The sequence below is a fragment of the Megascapheus bottae genome, chromosome 15 (genome assembly GCF_031878675.1).
Source record: "Megascapheus bottae isolate mThoBot1 chromosome 15, mThoBot2.hap1, whole genome shotgun sequence".
Taxonomy (NCBI): Eukaryota; Metazoa; Chordata; class Mammalia; order Rodentia; family Geomyidae; genus Megascapheus; species Megascapheus bottae.
In genome coordinates, this window is record NC_143523.1 from 208642 (window position 1) to 228981 (window position 20340).

Below are 20340 nucleotides of genomic sequence, written 5' to 3' on the forward strand. Positions count from 1 at the left end.
AGGAACCACCAAAAGAAAAAGTAAAGCAGACTTGGATAGCAGAAGAGGGGAAAGTGAGACATAAGTATGCCTGCAGAAGGTAAGGACTAAAGAGAAAGAATAATTAACCCTGGTCTCAGCACTAAGCAGAACTGCAGTTAGACTAATTGGACTGCCTACCTAGCACACAGGTGTGGGGGAAGTTCTCTATTCTCAGAAACTAGTGAAATCCAGATGATCATTAGAAAATACTTTGAAAACAAATAAATTTGAAAATCTAGAAATGGATAGGTTTCTAGACACATATCTACCAAAATTGACCCAGAAAGACTTTTTTAACTTTAATAGAACAATAACAAGAGCTGGGCATTAGTGGCTCATGTCTGTAATCCTAACTACTCATGAAGCTGAGATCTGAGGATCTCAGTTCAAAGCTAGCGTGGGCACTAGAGTCCATGACACTCTTATCTCCAATTAACCACCAGAAAACCGAAGTGGCGCTGCGACTCAAGGGGTAGGGCAGTAGCCTTGAGCTGAAGAGCTCAGGGAAAGTGCCCAAGCCCAAGGTCAAACCCCACAACTAACAAGTAACAAACATACAGTGAGACAAACACATAGAGACTGACCCAGAGAAAGGCATGTGCATATGTGCATAACAAACACACAGTGAGACAAACACAGACTGACCAGAGACAGGCATGTGCATGTGTGCATAACAAACACACAGTGAGACAAACACAGAGAGACTGACCCAGAGACAGGCATGTGCATGTGTGCATAACAAACACACAGTGAGACAAACACAGACTGACCCAGAGAAAGGCATGTGCATGTGTGCATAACAAACACACAGTGAGACAAACACAGAGAGACTGACCCAGAGAAAGGCATGTGCATGTGTGCATAACAAACACACAGTGAGACAAACACAGACTAACCCAGAGAAAGGCATGTGCATGTGTGCATAACAAATACACTGTGAGACAAACACAGACTGACCCAGAGACAGGCATGTGCATGTGTGCAAAACAAATACACTGTGAGACAAACACAGACTGACCCAGAGACAGGCATGTGCATGTGTGCAAAACAAATACACTGTGAGACAAACACAGACTGACCCAGAGACAGGCATGTGCATATGTGCATAACAAACACACAGTGAGACAAACACAGACTGACCAGAGACAGGCATGTGCATGTGTGCAAAACAAACACACAGTGAGACAAACACAGACTGACCCAGAGACTGGCATGTGCATGTGTGCATAACACACAGTGAGACAAACACAGACTGACCCAGAGACTGGCATGTGCATGTGTGCATAACACACAGTGAGACAAACACAGACTGACCCAGAGACTGGCATGTGCATGTGTGCATAACACACAGTGAGACAAACACAGACTGACCCAGAGACTGGCATGTGCACACACAGAGACCCTGAGCTCCCTGGGCTGTTGGGGTGGTTAGGGGATGAAGGGGGCGCGGTCTTTGCTCTAATCACACCTGATGTCACTGAGTTTCCAGGTAGGAATGCACCTTGCCATAAAACAGATCCTTGAGACAGGACGCAGGTGGCTTAAGTGTCCTCAGGAATGCCACCATTCTACCAGTCGGTGAATTCCTGGCTGAGAAATGCGTCTGTCGTCTCTTTGACGCAAAGATGGTGCTTCTGTGTCTAAACACCGTCCTTCCGAGCTGCCTTCCCAGACCAGGCTGGTGGGGCCACCGGCCGCGGGGACCGGGCCGCGGGCCGCCGCAGACACCCCGCCCGTCTCCCGCCTCCTTCCTTCCCCTTCCCCTTCCCCTGCAGACCTGGCGCTCGGGGGCCGCGGGCGGGGGCGGGGGGAGGCGGGCGGCCTGTGCGGGGCGGGAGCGGCTCGAGCTCCCGGCGCCTCCGCTCCGACGCGCGGGGGTGGTGCGGGCCTGGGCGGGGAGCGGGGCGGCGGCCGCCACGGGCGCCCCGCGTCTCCTCCCCACTCGTCCTCGGGCGGAGCCTGGGCTGTGCTCGGGAAGAGCGGACCCCGCTCCTCCAGGCCTCCGAGGAGAGGCCCAGCACCCCTGGCTGTCCCTGCTGGGCAGAGAGCCCGCGCGCGGCAGGTAAGGCCCGGGCCCCGGCTGGGGGCGGGGGGCGGGGGCCCCGACGCCACCCGGACCTGCCCGGCCCGGTTTCCCGCCGGTGGAGGGTGGGGACGGACCCGACCGACCGGGTCTTGGCCCAGCGGCGGCGGCGGGGGCGCCCGGGCTCATCCACAGGATCCTCCTCCAGGCCACCGCGCGGCCTCCCCCGAGCGCCACCACGGCCTGCGGATCCCGGTCCGGATGCCAGGCTGCACCGCACAGCCGCCCGGAACTGACAGGAGGGGCCCTGGTTCCCAGGCCTGTGTCCTCCACACGAAGCCCACGCTCAGCTCGCCCAGCCCCTCCAGATCCCCTCCCCAGGCCGGCGTCCCTACCACAGGGTTCCCGCTACCCCCCCCCCCAGCCCTTTCCAGTTACTGAGCGTGGCTCCTAACCCTCCCCAGGCCCAGGGTCCAGTACCGAAGGTTAAAACTCCACACCACCCCTCCTCCAGACAACCCACACCCGGGCAGGCTGAACTCACGCAGTGCCACACCACCGCCCACTAAGCTAAGGCTCCATCTGCTCCCCAGGCCCCTCCCCAGCCCCCGCATTCCAGGCCCAGGCCCTCCCTCCCAGCCCCCTCCCCAGCCCAGCGTCTCCCCCCCCAGGCCCTTCTCCAGCCCCTCCCTCCCAGGCCCAGGCCCTCCCTCCCAGCCCCCTCCCCAGCCCGCACCCCAGGCCCAGGGCCTCCCTCCCAGTCCCCTCTCCAGCCCCTCTCCCAGGTCCAGGGCCTCCCTCCCAGCCCCCTCCCCAGCCTGCACCCCAGGCCCAGGCCCTCCCTCCCAGGGCCTCCCTCCCAGCCCCCTCCCCAGCCTGCACCCCAGGCCCAGGGCCTCCCTCCCAGCCCCCTCCCCAGCCCGCACCCAGGCCCAGGGCCTCCCTCCCAGGCCCCGCCCCAGCCCCCTGTCCCAGGCCCAGGCCCTCCCTCCCAGGCCCCGCCCCAGCCCCGTGTCCCAGGCGCCTCCCTCCCAGGCCCCTCTCCACCCCCTCTCCCAGGCCCAGGGCCTCCCTCCCAGGCCCCGCCCCAGCCCCGTGTCCCAGGCTCAGGCCCTCCCTCCCAGCCCCCTCCCCAGCCCCAGACCCTCCCTCCCAGCCCCCTCCCCAGCCCCGCATCCCAGGCCCAGGGCCTCCCTCCCAGCCCCCCCCCCCCCCGCACTCCCTCCCCCCCCCCCCCGCCCCCCTGATCCCAGGCCCAGGCCCTCCCTCCCAGGCCCCTTCCTGTCCCTGACCCCAGGCCCCGGGCCTCCCCCCCAGGCTCCTCTCCTCAGAAGCTGAGGCCCCTCCCATCCTCTCTCGCAGGTGCTGCCCACCGCGATGAACTGGACTGCTGCCACGTGCTGGGTTCTGCTGCTCGCTGCTGCCTTCCTCTGTGACAGCAGTGTGGCTAAGGGAGGCCGAGGAGGGGCGCGGGGCAGCGCCAGGGGGGGGCTGCGAGGGGGGGCTCGTGGGGCCTCCCGAGTGCGTGTGAGGCCAGCACCCCGCTATAGCTCTTCCCTGCGCGTGGCAGCGGCTGGGGCAGCGGCAGGGGCAGCGGCAGGAGCTGCTGCGGGCCTGGCTGCAGGCTCAGGCTGGAGAAGGGCTGCAGGTCCAAGGGAACTGGGCCTGGAGGACAAGGAGGACCCAGCCCTAGGTGGCAATGGGACAGGAGTCTATAGCTACTGGGCCTGGACTTCAGGCACCAGGCCCATGCAGAACCCATGCCTCTGCCTGTTGGTGGGCAGTGCCCTTAGCACTCTAGGTCTGCTTCAGCTCTAGGGCCAGCTGTGAGTCCAGATCAGACCCTTAGTCTACACTGTCCCCACCTGCCCTCCTTCCCTATCCCCGCCTTAGGTCGGTGAACACCCCACCCAAGATCCTCCAGCTGTGCCAGCTGCCTGGAAGATTGGGCAAAGAGAGCAAGAGCTGTGCCTCTCCAATATGAGGACAAACTCCCTACCCTCCAGCCCAAGCTTAAACCTTACCATCCCACCCTATTAGGGAACCAGCAGCCTCTCAATTCTAGAACATCAGGACCTGCCCCACAGCCAGAGACGCAGGCTGTCCACCACTCTGCAGAGCCACCTAGTGGGAGAAGCCAAGACAAAGCATTCAGGCCACCCCTGTGTGCTGGCCAACTCTGGAGATGGTATGGACAGTGCTGAACCCCAGATGGAAGCAGTTCTGCGGTTCTGCCCCTAGGTCCTGATAGAAGGACTTTAGGATCTGGAGGAGAAAGGAGTTCACTCAGGCTGCCATGAGGAAATGTTGGGTGCTAACCACTTACCCAGGGCAGGTCTTGGGGGCTTTAAAGCCCGGAAGTATCTATCCCAGAAATGCCCACGGTGGGCCCCCTGCCAGAGGACTGCCCCTTGGAGCCACCTGGTCCTAAGAACCACTTAACTGGTCTTGGGGCCCATATGAAGGGAAAAAATCCATATTTAAGAACATTCCAGTCCCTTTGAACTTTTGTTTCCTATTAGAGAATCCCTCAGGGGGACAACTGCCAGTCCTGCTGAAGGGCCACCCTTGTACACAGCCCATGCCACATGGTTCCCACACTTCCAGTGGGCAGCTCCTCTCAAAGGCAGGTGCATTTGGGTCAGGACATGACATAAGTTTCCCACAGCTTCCCATCGGAGAAGAGGGCATTTTTACAGGCCCACAGTCATTCATAGGTCCTTGGACTGAGCAGTGACAGGGGTATACAGAGCAAGCCTGGACTCAAGACAGAAGGCTAATCCCTCCAACAGCAGAGCATTACCTGACCACCCAAGGGACACTGAGCCCCTGGCTCCTACTCAGAGATGCCTTAAGAAGATGCAGGGCAGTCCTTGCAAAAATTTGCCTCTGGCCATACACCTTGTGCTTAGACTGGCACTTGGCTTCTCCTGGACTCACCAGCACAAAGCCTGCAAGTCCAGCTTGGGGGAAAGGGGGCTCCTGACTCTACCAAGTTCTTTAGCTCTAATCACCAAACAACCTCACAGCTGGACAGGCTTTCCCAGGCCCTGGCAGTCCCCTTGCCCAAGAGCCCAGAACCTACAGATGGACTGTCTCTGGGACTGGTCCTTGCCCTCTGGACCACAAGGTGTTAAGGCTCATGAATCGGTGGACTTAATGCCAGGTACTAGTACCTCCTGGCCTGGCATAGTTTTGGTTGGAAACACGTTTCAATGGTATTGGTGGAACTCTGACCAAGTATTATTCCTGAGTGGCGAGTTTCAGGATGCAGCTACCTGACAGCTGTCACCCACACTGCCAATGCCCTCAGGCACAGTCAGCGCCCAAGCTCAATGCCACCAGTGACAGCAAGCCTGCCTTGGGACCTCAAAGGCAAACTGAGACTCCCTCTATCACTGAATCTTACACAGGGAGACCTACTGGAGCCCCTCAACGTCTCAGTTCCCAACCAGAACAGGCTGCAGAGAAGACTCTCAATACATACAACACTACGTGCTCATCACAAAGTCCAAATACAAAGGAAATACTCCTTTAATACCTCCCCCGCCAGGCAGAGGGCACAGAGGAAGTAATCTCAGGGCAGATTCATCACACACAGCAGCAGCACAAGTGTCATCAGGGGAAAGCCAGCAGGATGATGGTAGCCATACAAACTGAAGGGACACTGAACACCAGAGAGCTAGCCAGTGCTCAAGAAGCTGTGGGAAGGTTAGGCCATGACCACGGTTGAGATCAGAGCTAGTGATCAAGCACAACCTCACCTGGCCCTGTACTGCACCGAGCCTGTCCCGTCTCTGCCTCTTCCTTTCTGAACGCAGCTGCTGGCAGTGAGACCTCCTGAGGATGTCAACAATTCTGAGATGCCCTCTGTACCTCCTCTGGGTCCAAGCGTCTCACTCGCTAGAAGGTGCTACCCTTGATGGTTGACCACTGCTGTGTACAAAGCTGACCTGCAAGAAGGTAGCCGCCCAAGATTCTGGCCCTGAGCACTGGGAGAGAGACCAGTGCTCTCTAAACTTGCTGTCCATGTCTGTGTTCACACTTAACAGTGAAGAGTTCATTGTGAAATAAATCCCTCTGCTGGCAGCAAGGCTCTTCTCATTGCAGGACCGAACCTGCCCACGCCCAGTCTACACTAGCACCAGGAACAAAGGTAAACAGGTACACAGTGAAGGAGCCAACAAGAAGATGAACCGTTTAAACCAAGTTCTTTTACATTATGGATAGAACTTTGACTCTCTAAAATAGCATTCTGTGTCTGCTTAAACTCCAAGCAGGAACCTCCAGACCAGGCCACACCTGCAGGACGGCTCAATCCCTGTAACCAGGGATGGCCTGAACTTGGCAGGCAGGATAGAACAGTGCCCCTAGTAGGGACCTGAGTTAGAGCCACCAGGTTGAGTGTGTAGAAAGCGGGAGTGGGGAGACTGCCCAAGCCTCAAACATTTTGGCTGCAGAAAGTCTGGAAGGCCACACACTACCCAACGCGTTGAGGGGTCTGTGCTGGCCGGGGGTGGTCCTGCAGGGTGTCACGGTCCAGCATCACTGGGCCCAGCAGCCCGCTGCGGAAGGTCCGGAGGAAGTCATAGGCGGCTGCAGAGTAGTTGGGTTGAATGACGTTCACGTCACCTGGGACAGAAAGTGTGGTGAGGAAGGAAGCTCCACAGGACAGCCGGGCCATGGAAGGCTCTGAGGGGCTCAGTAGTGAAGTCTGGGGCACAGGTTCATCCACACGGGGCTCCTTCCACTCCAGAAACTTCCCCAAGCTCTGGCTGCAGGACAACCACCACAGGTTCCCACGCATGTCTCCCTCCTGTCCTCTCCCAGGGATGGCCAAGGACCCCACCGGCAAGGGCCTTGGGCCCCACTCACCTGTGCCTGTGAGCACCTTCACCTTCCGAGTCTTTCCCAGCCTCACAGCCACGCTCTTCAGCACACGCTCAATGTCATCACAGGCACTGTCCAGGCCATAGTGTTGCACATACCTGCACAGCCCACAGCTCCCAATCAAACTTCAAGGAGGTGCTAACCTTACCTCAGAGCAGCTGAAAGGACTGGACTGTTTCCCAGGAACTTAATCAAAGGGCAAAGCTCAGGAAAGCTGAGACCATCACCCAAAATGTAACATCTGTCCAGGCACCAGTGGCTCACACCTGTAACCCTAACTACTCAGGAGGCTGAGATCTGAGGACTGTAGTTTGAAGCCAGACTGGGCAAGAAAGTCCCAGTGAGACTCTCCAATTAAACACTCAAAAGCCAGAAGTGGCGCTGTGGCTCAAAGTTGTACAGTACCAGCCTTGAGCAAAAGAGCTCAGGCCCTGAGTTCAAGCCCCACAGCCAACAAAAAAAGGGTAACATCCAAAATTTGACCAGGCCTACAATGCAAGAGAATGGGGAGGGGGGGAGATAGGGGGGAAAGAGAGAGAGAGAAAGAGAGAAAGTCACTGGGCCTGTTGGCTCATGCCTGAAAATCCTAGCTACTCTGGAAGCTAAAATATGAAGATCGTGGTTCGAAGCCAGCTGAGGCAGGAAAAGCCCATAAGATTCTTATGGCCAATTATCCACAAGAAAACTGGAAATGGAGCTGTGAGTCAGTGATAGAGTGCTGTCCTTAAGCAAAGAAGCTCAGGGACAGTGCCCAAGGACAGTACCTGAGTTCAAGCCCCATGACCAAAAAAAAGAAAAAGAAAAATGGAACCCAGACTGGGAATGTGGCTTAGCGTTTGCCTAGCAAGTACAAAGCCCTAAGTTTGATTCATGTACTGTGGCTCAAGTGTAGATTGCTACCTTTGAGCATAATGAAGCTCAGGTACAGTGCCTGAATTCAAGCCCCTAAAGTGGCACACATACACACATACATACAAAATAATAATAATAATAATTTTTTAAAAATAAAGAAGATGGAGCCAACCCTTAACTGACAAGGTATTAAAATTAGCACACCAGGCTTAGTTACTCAGGAGGCTGAGATCTGAGGATCAAGGTTCAAAGCCAGCCCAGGGCACTAAAATCCCAGAGATTCTTATCTCTAGTTAACCACTAGAAAACTGGAAGTGGTGCTGTGGCTCCAGGGGTAGGGCTGTAGCCGTGAGCTGAAGAGCTCAGGGATAACGCCTAGGCCCAGGGGTAGGGTGGTAGCCTTGAGCTGAAGAGCTCAGGGACAGTGCCCAGGCCCAGGGGTAGGGTGGTAGCCTTGAGCTGAAGAGCTCAGGGACAGTGCCCAGGCCCAGGGGTAGGGTGGTAGCCTTGCGCTGAAGAGCTCAAGGATAGTGCCTAAGCCCAGAGTTCAAGCCTCACAACCAACAACAAAATAATAATAATCAAATGTGATTTTTTTTTAAAGCCATTAAAAAGCACAAATTGCAAGTATAGGAAAAATAAGGATTCCACACAGAGCTCCAATAACCAGAATGCTCTGAAGCAGTGTCCAAGAAAGGAAGTGGATAGAGGACATGAAGACTAGGATGACAGACTCTTCTCCAGAGGAGGCACAAACTTGAAACCTGCAGTGCAGATATCCATGTTTCAAGGTGACAACAGGACATTCTGGCAAAAGTAGTTGAAATAACTTGCCTGGCAGGTGAAAGGCCACAGCACACCAGAACACAGCAGATAGGAAGGTCATAGATGAACCAGCCATGAGAGAGGTCAGAGGAGGGCAGAGGAGGGGAAGGAAAGAAGGGAAGAAGCAAAGGGGGGAATATTTGATTCGGAAAAGAAATGTAAACAGACCTTTCCTGGAGAAGTTACATGAGACGACAAGAGCATATGCACGGAGAGGATGAACATGAATTACCACATGACACATACAGGGCAAAAAGGAAGACCTGGCACACCAAAGACAAACAGGACGCAGAAAAACCAGAACTACCATTCTGTGCTGGGTAGTACATGACATAGTACAATACCCTGGAAAATAGCTCAGCAATTAAAAATGTAATCTACCTTGTTCCTGGCCATGACCCTGATTGTTTTTTCCCAAGAGAAATAGAAACTTGGGGCCTAGTGGTAAGGGCTTGCCTAGCATGCATGAAACCTTGGGTTCAATTCCTTGGTACCACATACACAGCAAAAGCAGGAGGTGGTGCTGTGGCTCAAGTGGTAGAGCACTAGCCTTGAGAGAGCTCAAGGGCAGTGCCCAGGCCCTGAGTTCAAGCACCAGGACTGGTTGAGAGAGAGGGAGAGAGAAAGAGGGAGAGAGGGAGAGAGAAAGAGAACCCTAGCAGCTATATCAGTACCAGCAAGAACTCCAAATGCCTCCATTCCATGTCATCCCAATAAATCAAGTGCAGAATATCAAGCAATCAACAATGAGCTCAACCATTAAATGTGAGCCACTGGCACACATTTGGCATGGATGAATCTCAGAACACTGGTGTCCAATGAGGAAAGCTGGATGAGAAGATGCAACCCATATGACTCCATTTATAGGAAATCATGGAAAAATGTAAACTAACCTGGTGAAAGACAGCAGATGGCTGCCTGGGGCCAAGAAAGACAAGTACAGAAAATCCAAGAATGGGTGATGGGATGTCCATCTTTTTTAAGTTGAACTCTTCTTATGCATTTTGATTGTTATTGTAAAGGTGATGTACAATTACAGTTATGTAAGTCAGAGAAGAAGTACATTTTTTTGACAGTGTCCTCTTTTCCCTCCTGTTCTTTGTTTTGTTTTTGTTTTAAATGGCTCTTCCATCTTACTGCTAACACCTCACTGTTGTAGTATGAAAGCACACATGACCTTGCACCTACCATCACTCACCTCAACATTCCATGCTGGTTGAGAGTATAAAGGAGGTAGTCAGCCATAGTCTCTTCCCCAACCAGGTGGTCCAACACTGTTCCTGAAAGACAAGCAGCATCCGTGCCTCACCATCTCTGCCTGAAGACCTGCAAGGTCATTATACACCATGACCCTGGCTTCCCCAGGTGTGGCTGCCTCAGCTGCAAGGCACAAATGTGCCATTAGCCACTCTAGAACAGGCAGGTCAGAACTAGCAGTAACACCCTGTTCTCAGGGTGAGCCACCAAGGTCAGAAAGAGAACCCTAAAGGTGGGGTGGAGGGTTACTCACCACACAGGGCCAGCTTCAGGCCTGTCTCCACGCTCTCAATCCGAGGGTTCAACACCCCAGGGGTGTCCAGCAGGAACATTAGTGGTCGCTCACACACCTGTTGAGGCAGAGGATGGAGTAGGGTTACAGAGCCTCTAAACCAGCCATCCTTGGAGACCCTGAGGCTCCTAGGTCAAACCCAGCCCTATGGGTCATCCTTGTTATGGAGCACTGTGATCTCCATAGGGTTTAATTCACATGTGATTTAGAATAAAAAGAGACCAAATGAGCTGGGCATGAAGTGGCTCACGCCTGTAATCCTAGCTACTCAGGAGGCTGAAATCTGAGGATCAAGGTTCAAAGCCAGCCCAGGCACAAAAGGACCTGAGACTCTTATCTCCAAATTAACCTTTAGAAAACAGGAAGTGGGTCTTGGTTCCTAGGTAGAGCATAGCCTTGACCTGAAGAGCTCAGGGACAGTGCCCAGGCCAAGTTCAAGCCCCATGACCCACAAGAGAGAGAAGAGATAGGAGGGAGGGAGGGAAGGAGGGAGAAGGGGGGGGGAAACGTATACCAAATGAATGTAAGAAGTGATCTCTGCTAAGCTCTGCCCTAACCATTACATGGCACTGGCAGCTGGGGTCACAAAGCTTCCTTCCCCACAAGTTTGCCAAGGACAGAGCAATATGAGACAGTGACAGTGCAAATGGAAGGAAGGGAAGAAGGTCAGAGGCAAAGACTGGCCTTGGCAGTGCCAGGATCAGCAGTGCCTGTATAGGTCTAGGCAGAGCTAAGGGCATGGCTGTCAAAGATCCCACATGGAATTTCTGCCCCCCCCCCCCAGTCCAGGGGTTTGAACTTGGAGCCTGGGCACTGTCCTTGAGCTTCTTTTACTCAAGTCTAGCACTACCACTTGAGCCACAGTGTCACTTCTAGATACTTCTATTTATATAGTACTAAGGAATGGAACCTAGGGTTTCATGCATGCTAGGTAAACACTCTACAACTAAGCCACATTCCCAGCCCTCACCTGGATTCTTGATGTCACGGCTCTGGTGATTCCAGGCTCGCCTCCCACTCGGGCAGCTTTACCTGTAATACAAAGATGCTGTCAAATGTATAACACTCAGTAGTTCAGAACATGCAATAACTCATCCTGTGTTATGCACCAAATGGCTCACAACCAAAGAGGTTTTCAAATTCCAGGCACAAGCCAGAGGCCAGGGGCTCATGCCTATAATCCTAGGCTCTCAGGAATCTGAGAATCAAGGTTCGAAGCAAGTTTGGACAAGGAAGTTAGTGAGATTCTTATTTCCAATTAACCACCAAAAAGCCAGAAGTGGAGCTGTGACTCATGTGGTAGAGCCCTAGCCTTGAGCAAATAAAGCATAGGGACAGTACCCAGACCAAGTTCATGCCCCAGAACCAGAAGAAAAAAAAAAAAGGCTTAACTTAAATGTGAATTAACACTACATTGCTAATATAGAAAAGTGAAGCTTTAACTAAGAGTGAATAAATTCATTTAACATGCTTAAGCCAAGGGCACCAGGCGCCTGTGCTGTGGGACTGAGCGTTGTGGGTTGTGTTTTAAATAAAAACCTGAGAATAAGCAAGTACCAGGGCTCCAAGAGAACTCAGCACAAGTTTAGAGAAGCTGGGATGACAACACCAGATTTCTAAGATACCAGGAGGGAAGGGACTGAGGGAAGATCACTCATAAGGAAGCTGCCCCCTGCCTGGTACATCCACTATCCTATAATATGCTGGGTTCTCTAGACCAAAGGGTTCATTAAACAAATGAGCACCAGTGGTGGCTCACGGAGGGTGGAATCTGAGGACTGAGGTTAGAAGCCAACCGCAACAGACAAATCTAAGAGATTCTTATGTCCAGTTAAACACTAACAAGCTAGAAGCAGAGTTGTAGCTCAAGCAGTAGAATACCAGCCTTCAGCAATAAGGGGGAGCTTCAGGTCCTGAGTTTAAGCTCCAGTACCAGCACCCTCTTGACAAAAAAAAATCAAGTTTTGAGAAGTCTTAATGACTTTAGATGTAATGATTTTAAAGAAGCCAGACAGCAGGTAAGTTCAGCCTGTAATCTGTAGTTTTCTGGAGGATCATGTTTGTTTTTTGTTGGGTTTTTTTTTGCCAGTCCTGGGCTTGAGCTCAGGGCCTGAGCCCTGTCCTTGGACTTTCTCAAGGTTACAGCTCTACCACTTGAGCCTCAGCACCACTTCCGGCTTTTTTCTGTGGGTCTCTGTACATGCAAGACAAGCACTCTACCACTAGGCCACGCTCCCGGTCTAGAACTTCTGGTAAATGTCTGTCCACCACATAAACCCCTTGCACAGGGAAGAGCTGACAGCACCATCCCCCCACCACAGGCATACCTATCCTGAGGTGCTGCCTCCTCAGCGAATTGATGAGGGAGGACTTGCCCACGTTGGGGACCCCAACCACCATGATGCAGTACTCCAGGTTCTGTGGAAGCAGAGAAGAGCCTTGACACCCCCACACACACACACACCAGGCCATGAGCCCACAGTCCCCAAGAGGGAAGACTGGCACAGAGGCCTGGCCTCTAACAAGCCCTAGCCCTCCCAGGCCAGCCCTCCTGGACAGGCACCATCATGTCCTCTGCACTGCAATACCCCAAGACCAGGCAGGAGGGGCCAAGGTGGTCCTCACAAGCCCAGCCCCAGGTCCTTCTACCAACAACCAACCTCTGCTCGATGATAGCGGTAACTGCTTCCAATGAGCTCTGTGACCTTCGGTACGATCTGCAACAAACCAGACATGTCTTCTAATCTTACGTCTGCCACCTCTGCTCTCCTTTATACTCATCAAAGGAGAGAACAAAGACCTCCCAGGCTTCATTCAACAGAGATAAGAAAATGAAAGCAATCAGATCAAAGATGTCCAACTAAGCTGTAACTGGTGAGGGCTCACACATCCACACTGCTCCATCTTCCTCCCAGGAGGGAAGAAGGCTTCTACCGCAGGAGGGCTTCCATGACAGAGGTGACAGTGACCCTTTACTGGTAAACATGCACATCCTGTTCACCAGCAATCCAGTGATGTGCTACCACATATCAACAGAACTAAGTGACTTTGTCCTCCCTGGACATCTGTCTTGGGCTGTGGGCATAAGCACAAGACTCGGGGTAGGCCCCCAAGAGGCTGCCATCCTGGGCAGTAGAACCAAGATCAAAACTGCTTAGCCAATTCACAATAGCCAGGCGATGGAAACAATGCAGATGCCCTACTGCAGATGAATGGATACAGAAAATGTGGTATATATACACAATGGAATTCTATATAGCCAACAGACAAGATAAAATAATGGCATTCGCAGGGAAGTGGATGAATCTAGAGCGAATCATGCTGAGTGAGACAAGTCAAGACCTAAGGAACAAAAGGCACATGGTATCCCTAATATGTGGCTATTAAATCCAAAGAGTACAAGAGTGAGGACTCAGTAACTGCATACCCAAAGCTATGAACATGGTAATGGAAATATAAACATAACTATATAGACATAAAAACCTATGATTCTATAGACCTAATGTTTTATTTCTTAAATTAATATGTTTCTATGACATACAAACCCTTAGCCTAATTTTGATTAAGTTCTAAATACTAAGTCCCAGTGATTGTAAATAGAGATTCCCTCCTTGAACACTTGTTTGTTAAACTTGTCATTTAAAATATGATGTAAAAATCAACATTAATAAATTCTTAAAAAAAAAACAAAACTCTTTAGCCAGCACAGTGGCTCAGGCCTATAATTCTAGCTTCTCAGGAGGCTGAGATCTGAGGATCAAGGTTCAAAGCCAGCCTGGGCACAAAAGGACCTGAGACTCATCTCCAGTTAACCTCTAGAAAATGAGAAGTGGGGTTTGGCTCAAGGGTAGGGTGGTAGCCTTGAGCTGAAAAGCTCGGGACAGTGCCCAGGCCAAGTTCAAGCCCCATGACTCACATAAAAACAACTGCTTGCCAAACAACAGAGTGAATAGAAACACCAGCACATGAGCAGAAAGGCCTACCTGCTTGATGTTTTCATCCTTTACACAGTCAGTAAAGATGACATTTTTTAGGCCTGTTCCTTCTAAGTGCTGCAAAATTTTCTGAAAGAGACATTTCCATTTTAAACACTCAATAAAAATATGGATGGTACGACACAATAAAAGTTGAGGATCTAGGTTCAACGAGACTCTTAGGAATATTTATCTACTCGGAGACAGCTCATCTCTGGGAACTGGGTAAAGAGGACACAAGATGAGACAAAGGGCCTCAGAAGAAGGCAGCATGGCACATCACTGGCTCCAGGACATACAGGAGGGCAGAGCTCAGAGCAGCAGAACTGGCTGTCCTATCTATGCTGGGGTGAAGACCAGGAAACACAGACTGATCCTTGGAAGTTCAGAACCTCTGTGAGTAAAATGAGGCTGTCATTCTGAAACTACTTCCAACAGTACACTTACAGAACATGGACTTCACTGAGAAATTTCACTGCTCGAATATGGACATCCTTCAAACACATTAAACTGAAGGGGCAGTGAATCTGATATGATTATAGAGAATATCTAAAAGCCCAAAGTTGACACAAATTCATTACTCTTAACATTCAGTGAAATCACTATAGAGCTGTGTCATATTTTATGAATATATACATTTATAAATCATACCTATTTAAAATTACTATTGTAATGTTTGGTTGCTACTGGCTTCAAAATATGCTGAATGCTTAAAAAAGGGAAAAAGGCACTGATTAAATCAATTTATTTTAGTTATTTCTTCCAGGACTGAAAGTGTGGCTCAAGTGGTAGAACACCAGCCTTGAGCAAGAAATCTGAGACTGTGAGACTGAGTTCAAGCCCCAATATCCCCAATTATCAATGTATTCTCTCTGTGTGTCTGCGTGTATATATACATATGTATACATATGTGCGCACATATATATATATACACACACATATTCCTTCTAGACACCCACTGCAGATGGGATAAGGATATAAGCCAAGACAAAGCCATTCTGAAGCCACAATTCCCATGTCAATTCACTCAAGATGTCCCTCAGGGAAGAGGACAGTGGGCCCTTTCTCAAGCACCTGACCTCACACCCAGATGAGTACTCAATACAAAGTCTGCAAAGATAGGATTTAAGGGCAAAAGAAACCACAAATGAGTTCCACTAGTAAAAGCGAAAGCAGACATGATGGTAAATAACCAGAGCTGCAAATGGAGGAAAGCCCTAGAGGTCTATACAGTGCCCCGGCTGTCATTGTCATTTCTATCAGCTGAGAGCAGGATGGGCTAACTTAGGGGACCACCTCAGTTATCCTCCTGATGGCATCCATAGAGACTGGTGGTAGAATTGTGTGCTTGGAGTGGAGGTGACTGCAATGTACAGACACATAAGATAGTACAGGCATTTTTGTGGGTCATGGGGCTTGAACTCTGGGCCTGGGCACTGTCCCTGAGCTCTTCAGCTCAAGGCTACCTCCCTACCCCTGGAGCCACAGCCCCACTTCCGGTTTTCTAGTGGTTAATTGGAAATAAGAGTCTCTGGGACTTTAGTGCCCTGGGCTGGCTTTGAACCTCAATCCTCAGATCTCAGCCTCCTGAGTAGCTAGGATTATAGGTATGAGCCACCACGCCCAACTAGTTTGGGGTTTTTTTAAAACCCCTAATCACATGGAAAACACCCTGCATTGGCTCAGTTCTATCTGGCTTTAGAAAAATCAGTAGACATTTTGGATCTCTCCCACTCTAAACTCTTGTAACTTATAAACCCAAGGATGTGCTGAAAACAGACAATGAGGGCCGGGAGTATGACCTAGTAGCAGAGTGCTTGTCTAGCATGCAGAAAGCCCTGGCTTCAATTCCTTGGTACCACAATACATTTAAAAAAAAAAAAAAAAGCCAGAAGTGATGCTGTGGCTCAAAAGTGGTAGAGCACTAGCCTTGAGAAAGCCCAAGGACAGTGCTCAGGCCCTGAGTTCAAGCTCCAGAACTAGCAAAAAATAAGAAGAGGAAGAAGAGGAAAAGGAAGAGGAAGAAGATTAAAAAAAAAAAAAAAAAGAGGGCTGGGAGTTTGGCCTAGTGGTTAAAGTGCTTGCCTAGCATGCATGAAGACCCGGATTCGATTCCTCGGTACCACATACATAGAAAAAAGCAAGAAGTGGTGCTGAGGCTCAAGTGGTAGAGCTCTAGCCTTGAGAAAGTCCAAGGACAGTGCTCAGGCCCTGAGCTCAGGCCCAGGACTGGCAAAAAAAAAAAAAAAAGAAAGAAAGAAAGAAAGAAAGAAGACAATGAGTATAGAATCTGTCACTACAGAAAAATGCCTCCCAGACGGCATAGTTCTAGCAGTTACGTGGCTCAAGTGGCACACTGACCATTTCCCAAAAGACATGTGGCTATATTGAACACTTGGGTACTAAGTTAATGCTTGAAATAAGCAGCCATGCTGAGGAACCAGGCTGAAAGCATCTTGCAAAGCCAAGATATCCCTAAAGCAGAGCTTAGTTTGTGTTGGTAACTTTTCTGCCACACTGCAGATGGCATCTGCTGGATGGTACACACTCACCTGCTGCTCTGTGAGATCTGCCAAGTCCATCTTGTTGAGGACAAGCAAGTGAGGCTTCAACCCAAGAGTCTCCTGAAACAGAGGGTTGCGACCTGAGAGTGGAATGTGGCAACATTAAGGCAAAATCCCTTGAAAGCTTTATCAGTCAATCATTTTGTCTTCTCTGACTGGGTCAAAAGGAGAAGCCAAAGGATGGAACCTCATCTCAGAGCAGGCCACCCAGCCCACCTCAAGAGCTATGGAGCCAGCTTTGATCCTGCCTTCCCAGTTTGAGAAGTGTGTACTTTCCACCACTTCCAGGGCAGGCAGTCAGGCTTTGCAAACATGAATGATAGTAGCAAACCCAAACTCAAAACTCAGCCAGGCACGTGATACATATCTTTACTCACACAACTTGGGAGGCTGACGCTGAAAGACTCTAGAGAGTTCCAGGCCAATCTGTGGTATCTGGCTTAGTTGCCAAGTTCCAAATGAGTGATGTGATCACTCAAGAAAAAGTAGTTCTGAGCCAGGTACACTGGCTCACGCCTGTAATCCCAGTTACTCAGGAGGCTGAGATCTGAGGATCATGGTTCAAAGCCAGCCTGGACACTAAAGTTGGTGAGACCCTTACCTCCAATTAACCACTAGAAAACTGGAAGTGGTGCTGCAGCTCAAGGGGTAGGATGGTAGCCTTGAGCTGAAGAGCTCAGGGACAAGGCCCAGGCTCAGAGTTCAAATCCCACAACTGACAAAGAAAAAGAAAAAAAAAAGAGAAAGTGGCTCTGTACAGTCCTAAGTATCATAGAACACTCTCCTATCACGTGACTACTAAGGACTCCCAAGCCCACCACTAGGGACCCAGGAGGTCCCTTCCCTCGTATAGACTCCCTGCAGATGCCACCTCCTCCTGCCATCCTCAACCAGGACTGTCAGGACTAACATGGGGCCCAATCCTAACTGACACAAATGTGTGCAAGGGTGGGGTGAGGGGAGGCTTCTTATCCTCCTATCCTGAGCCTCTCCTTTCCTGGTGCTGTATCCCTACTTGAAGATCAAGCTGCCTATCCCATCTAAGCACCCAGTTAGGCAGCTGTCTCCCCACTCCAGATTTTCTTTCCTGTGTATGACCACTCAGAAAGCTACAGCCTCCAGACTCCCCTCCCAGGATGTTACAGAGGCCATCATCTAGGATAGGCTGCCTGCCACATCCTAGATAAGGCAAAATGTCCAAGGGTCAAAGGAAAAGTCCTCTCATCGCACATACTAAAAGATAACCACATGCTTGTGTTTGGATATACCCATAATTGTCAGCACGTTGTATAAACTGATACACATTTACAATCCACAACAAAGAAAGGAAATGGGTCTTTTTGTTTTGTTTTGCTTGCCAGTCCTGGGGCTTGAACTCAGGGCTTGGACATGGTCTTTTTGCTCAAGGCTAGTGCTCTGCCACTTGAGCCACAACACCACTTTTGGTTTTTTCTGTGTATGTGATATCGAGGAATGGAACCCAGGGCTTCATGCTTGCAAAGTGGTCTGAAAGTACATGTTCTGATACTAAAGTTCCAACAAGACCATGAATTCTGAATAACATCTTCATTCTCCACTACTGCTTCCAGACTCCATCAGTGGCAATGCAGTCAGTACTGCCTGTCCATAGGGCTTATGCTTACTGGCCCAGCCTCCCCATTCTTGGCTCCCCAGGCATGTTGGTAACAACTAGAAAAACCAGTATCTTCATCACTGAAAAACTTCAACATAGCTCAAATGGATAAAACAAAGGCTAAGAAGCCTCTGTCAAAACAAGATCATGTCTTGTCAATTCTCCCCTCAAGCACAAGAGAAAAGCTGTTGGCAGGAACAGCTAATCTCAGCTTTCATGCCCCATCTAAAGAATTTTACTGCTGGGTCATACTAGGAAGCCCAGGTGAGCCAGGCAGAGGGGAAGACAAATGGTGCCTCATTGCAGCCACATATCAGATTCTGGTGTAAGACATGGCTTAACAACTAGCATATTTACCAAGTTCCCCAATAATCCCAATCTATAATTAAGGCTGAGAGCCACTGCTCTAAATGCCAGTATCAAGTAAGGTTGCTGGTCACTGCAAGAGATAACTAAACTGAGGCCGTGGCAGACAGACACCAGAAATGTTTCCTTCTGCCTCTGCACTCTTGGCTCTATAGGGGTCCCTCCTATACCAGGAAAGGATATCCGAGCATCATGAACCTCAATGACACAGTCCACCACCTTCAGACTGCTCTGCATCTTCTTCAGTCCTAGAAAACAAAATGGTATTAAAGGGCGGGCCTAGGACCTTTCAAAGGGGCAGATTTACGCTTGCTATTCACAAGTGACACTCTGAACTGGTGACTGCATGTAAGCTCAGTACCCTGGAGGCGGAGATCATGAGTTTGAAGCCTGAACTGGCAGTTAGACCTATCTCAAAAACAAAATTTAAACTGTGGAAAGTGCTGGGCACCGCTTGGGATCTTAATTACTCAGAAGGCTGAGGTCTGAGAATCACTGTTCAAGGCCAGGCAGGAAATTCCCTGACCTGCCAATCTCCAATTAACCACCAAAAACGCCGAGGTGGAGCCATGTGCAGCTCGAGGGCTCTGGCCTAGAAGAGCAGAGCTCAGGGGCAGCGCCCGTCCCTCATTTACGAAAGTAAAGCGGGCATCTGAGGACTCATCCAGCACAGAGCCAAGCCGGGCTGGGCGGGTCCTTGGCGGTCTCCGTCCCTCCCCAGGAAGGCGCACAGCAGCAGCACCGGGGCGCCCCAACCCCGCAGGGCCAAGGGCCACGCGACGCCAGCCTCCCGGGGTCAGAGGCGGAGGCATGAACGAAGAAAGCCACCAAGAAAGGACAGCCCGGGGGCTGGCCGGTGGCCCGCGGGCACCGCGGCGGGGCGCGGGGGGCGCCGGACGGGCCGTGCCTGCCGCCCGGCCTCACCCTTGGCCATGTGGCCCGGGAACCAGCGCGCCACTTCGCGGCCACGCAGAGGGAAGCATTCGCGCCAGGCGGCCTGGGCACAGAGCAGCGCGCGGGGTGACGGCCTCATGGCGGGGAGGGCCTCGGGGAGCCGCGTCCGGAAGCGCGCACCGCCCTGCGCAACCCGCGCTCGTCCCTGCCGTTCCGGGCCTCCAAGGTTCCGACGCCACCGCCGGGGCCAGCCAACCACGCTGCCGGGCGAGGCGAGGCGAGGCGGCCCGGGGGCGGGGCCGCGGGGGGGCGGGGCCGCGGGGCGAGGCGAGGCGGTCCGGGGGCGGGGCCGCGGGGGGGCGGGGCCTCGGGGCAAGGCGAGGCGGTCCGAGAACAGGGCCGCGGGGGCGGGCCCTCGGGGGCGGGGCCTCGGGGCGAGGCGAGGCGGTCCGGGGGTGGGGCCTCAGGGGGCGGGGCCTTGGGGGCGAGGCAAGGCGGCCCGGGGCGGGGCCTCAGGGGGCGGGACCGCGGGAGGCGTGGCGAGGCGGTTCGGGGGCGGGGCCTCAGGGGCGGCGGGGTGAGGCGGTCCGGGGGCGGGGCCTCGGGGGGGCGAGGCGGTCCGGGGGCAGGGCCGCAGGGGCGGGGCCTCCGGGGGCGAGGCGAGGCGGTCAGGGGGCGGGGCCTCTGAGGCGGGGCGAGGCGGTTCGGGGGCGGGGCCTCGGGGGCGAAGCGGTTCGGGGGCGGGGCCG

At 52.2% G+C, this 20340-nt stretch overlaps 2 protein-coding genes across 3 annotated transcripts; one reads left to right on the forward strand and one right to left on the reverse strand.

Moving 5' to 3' along the window:
• Positions 1–1917: 1917 nt before the first annotated feature.
• On the forward strand, positions 1918–5316 carry Sprn (shadow of prion protein). Its single transcript, XM_090345553.1, has 2 exons — positions 1918–2083; positions 3407–5316. Exon 2 carries the CDS (start codon positions 3422–3424, stop codon positions 3860–3862), a length of 441 nt encoding a protein of 146 aa, XP_090201679.1. The 5' UTR covers positions 1918–2083; positions 3407–3421; the 3' UTR covers positions 3863–5316.
• Positions 5317–5350: 34 nt separating this feature from the next.
• Mtg1 (mitochondrial ribosome associated GTPase 1) lies at positions 5351–19841 on the reverse strand. 2 transcript variants are annotated; one of them, XM_090345552.1, is made up of 11 exons: positions 19622–19832; positions 18879–18945; positions 16687–16789; positions 14144–14224; positions 12821–12877; positions 12488–12578; positions 11131–11192; positions 10122–10218; positions 9810–9891; positions 6920–7032; positions 5351–6676 (listed from the first exon to the last, which is right to left on the reverse strand). In XM_090345552.1, the coding sequence occupies exons 1-11, from the start codon at positions 19728–19730 to the stop codon at positions 6525–6527; spliced, it is 1014 nt and encodes a 337-aa protein (XP_090201678.1). In that variant the 5' UTR covers positions 19731–19832; the 3' UTR covers positions 5351–6524. The 2 variants fall into 2 exon arrangements, with proteins under 2 accessions (XP_090201678.1, XP_090201677.1); XM_090345551.1 differs by having other exon boundaries at positions 5351–7032; positions 19622–19841.
• Positions 19842–20340: the final 499 nt, after the last annotated feature.

Coding starts and splice junctions, on each gene's coding strand:
- Mtg1 (XM_090345551.1), bottom strand. CDS start 19,730: ATGAGGCCGTCACCCCGCGCGCTGCTCTGTGCCCAGGCCGCCTGGCGC. Junction 12,878..14,143: donor AGGATGAAAACATCAAGCAG/GTAGGCCTTTCT, acceptor GGTTTGTTGCAG/ATCGTACCGAAGGTCACAGA. Junction 7,033..9,809: donor AACCAGCATGGAATGTTGAG/GTGAGTGATGGT, acceptor TGGGCTGTGCAG/GTATGTGCAACACTATGGCC.
- Sprn (XM_090345553.1), top strand. CDS start 3,422: ATGAACTGGACTGCTGCCACGTGCTGGGTTCTGCTGCTCGCTGCTGCC.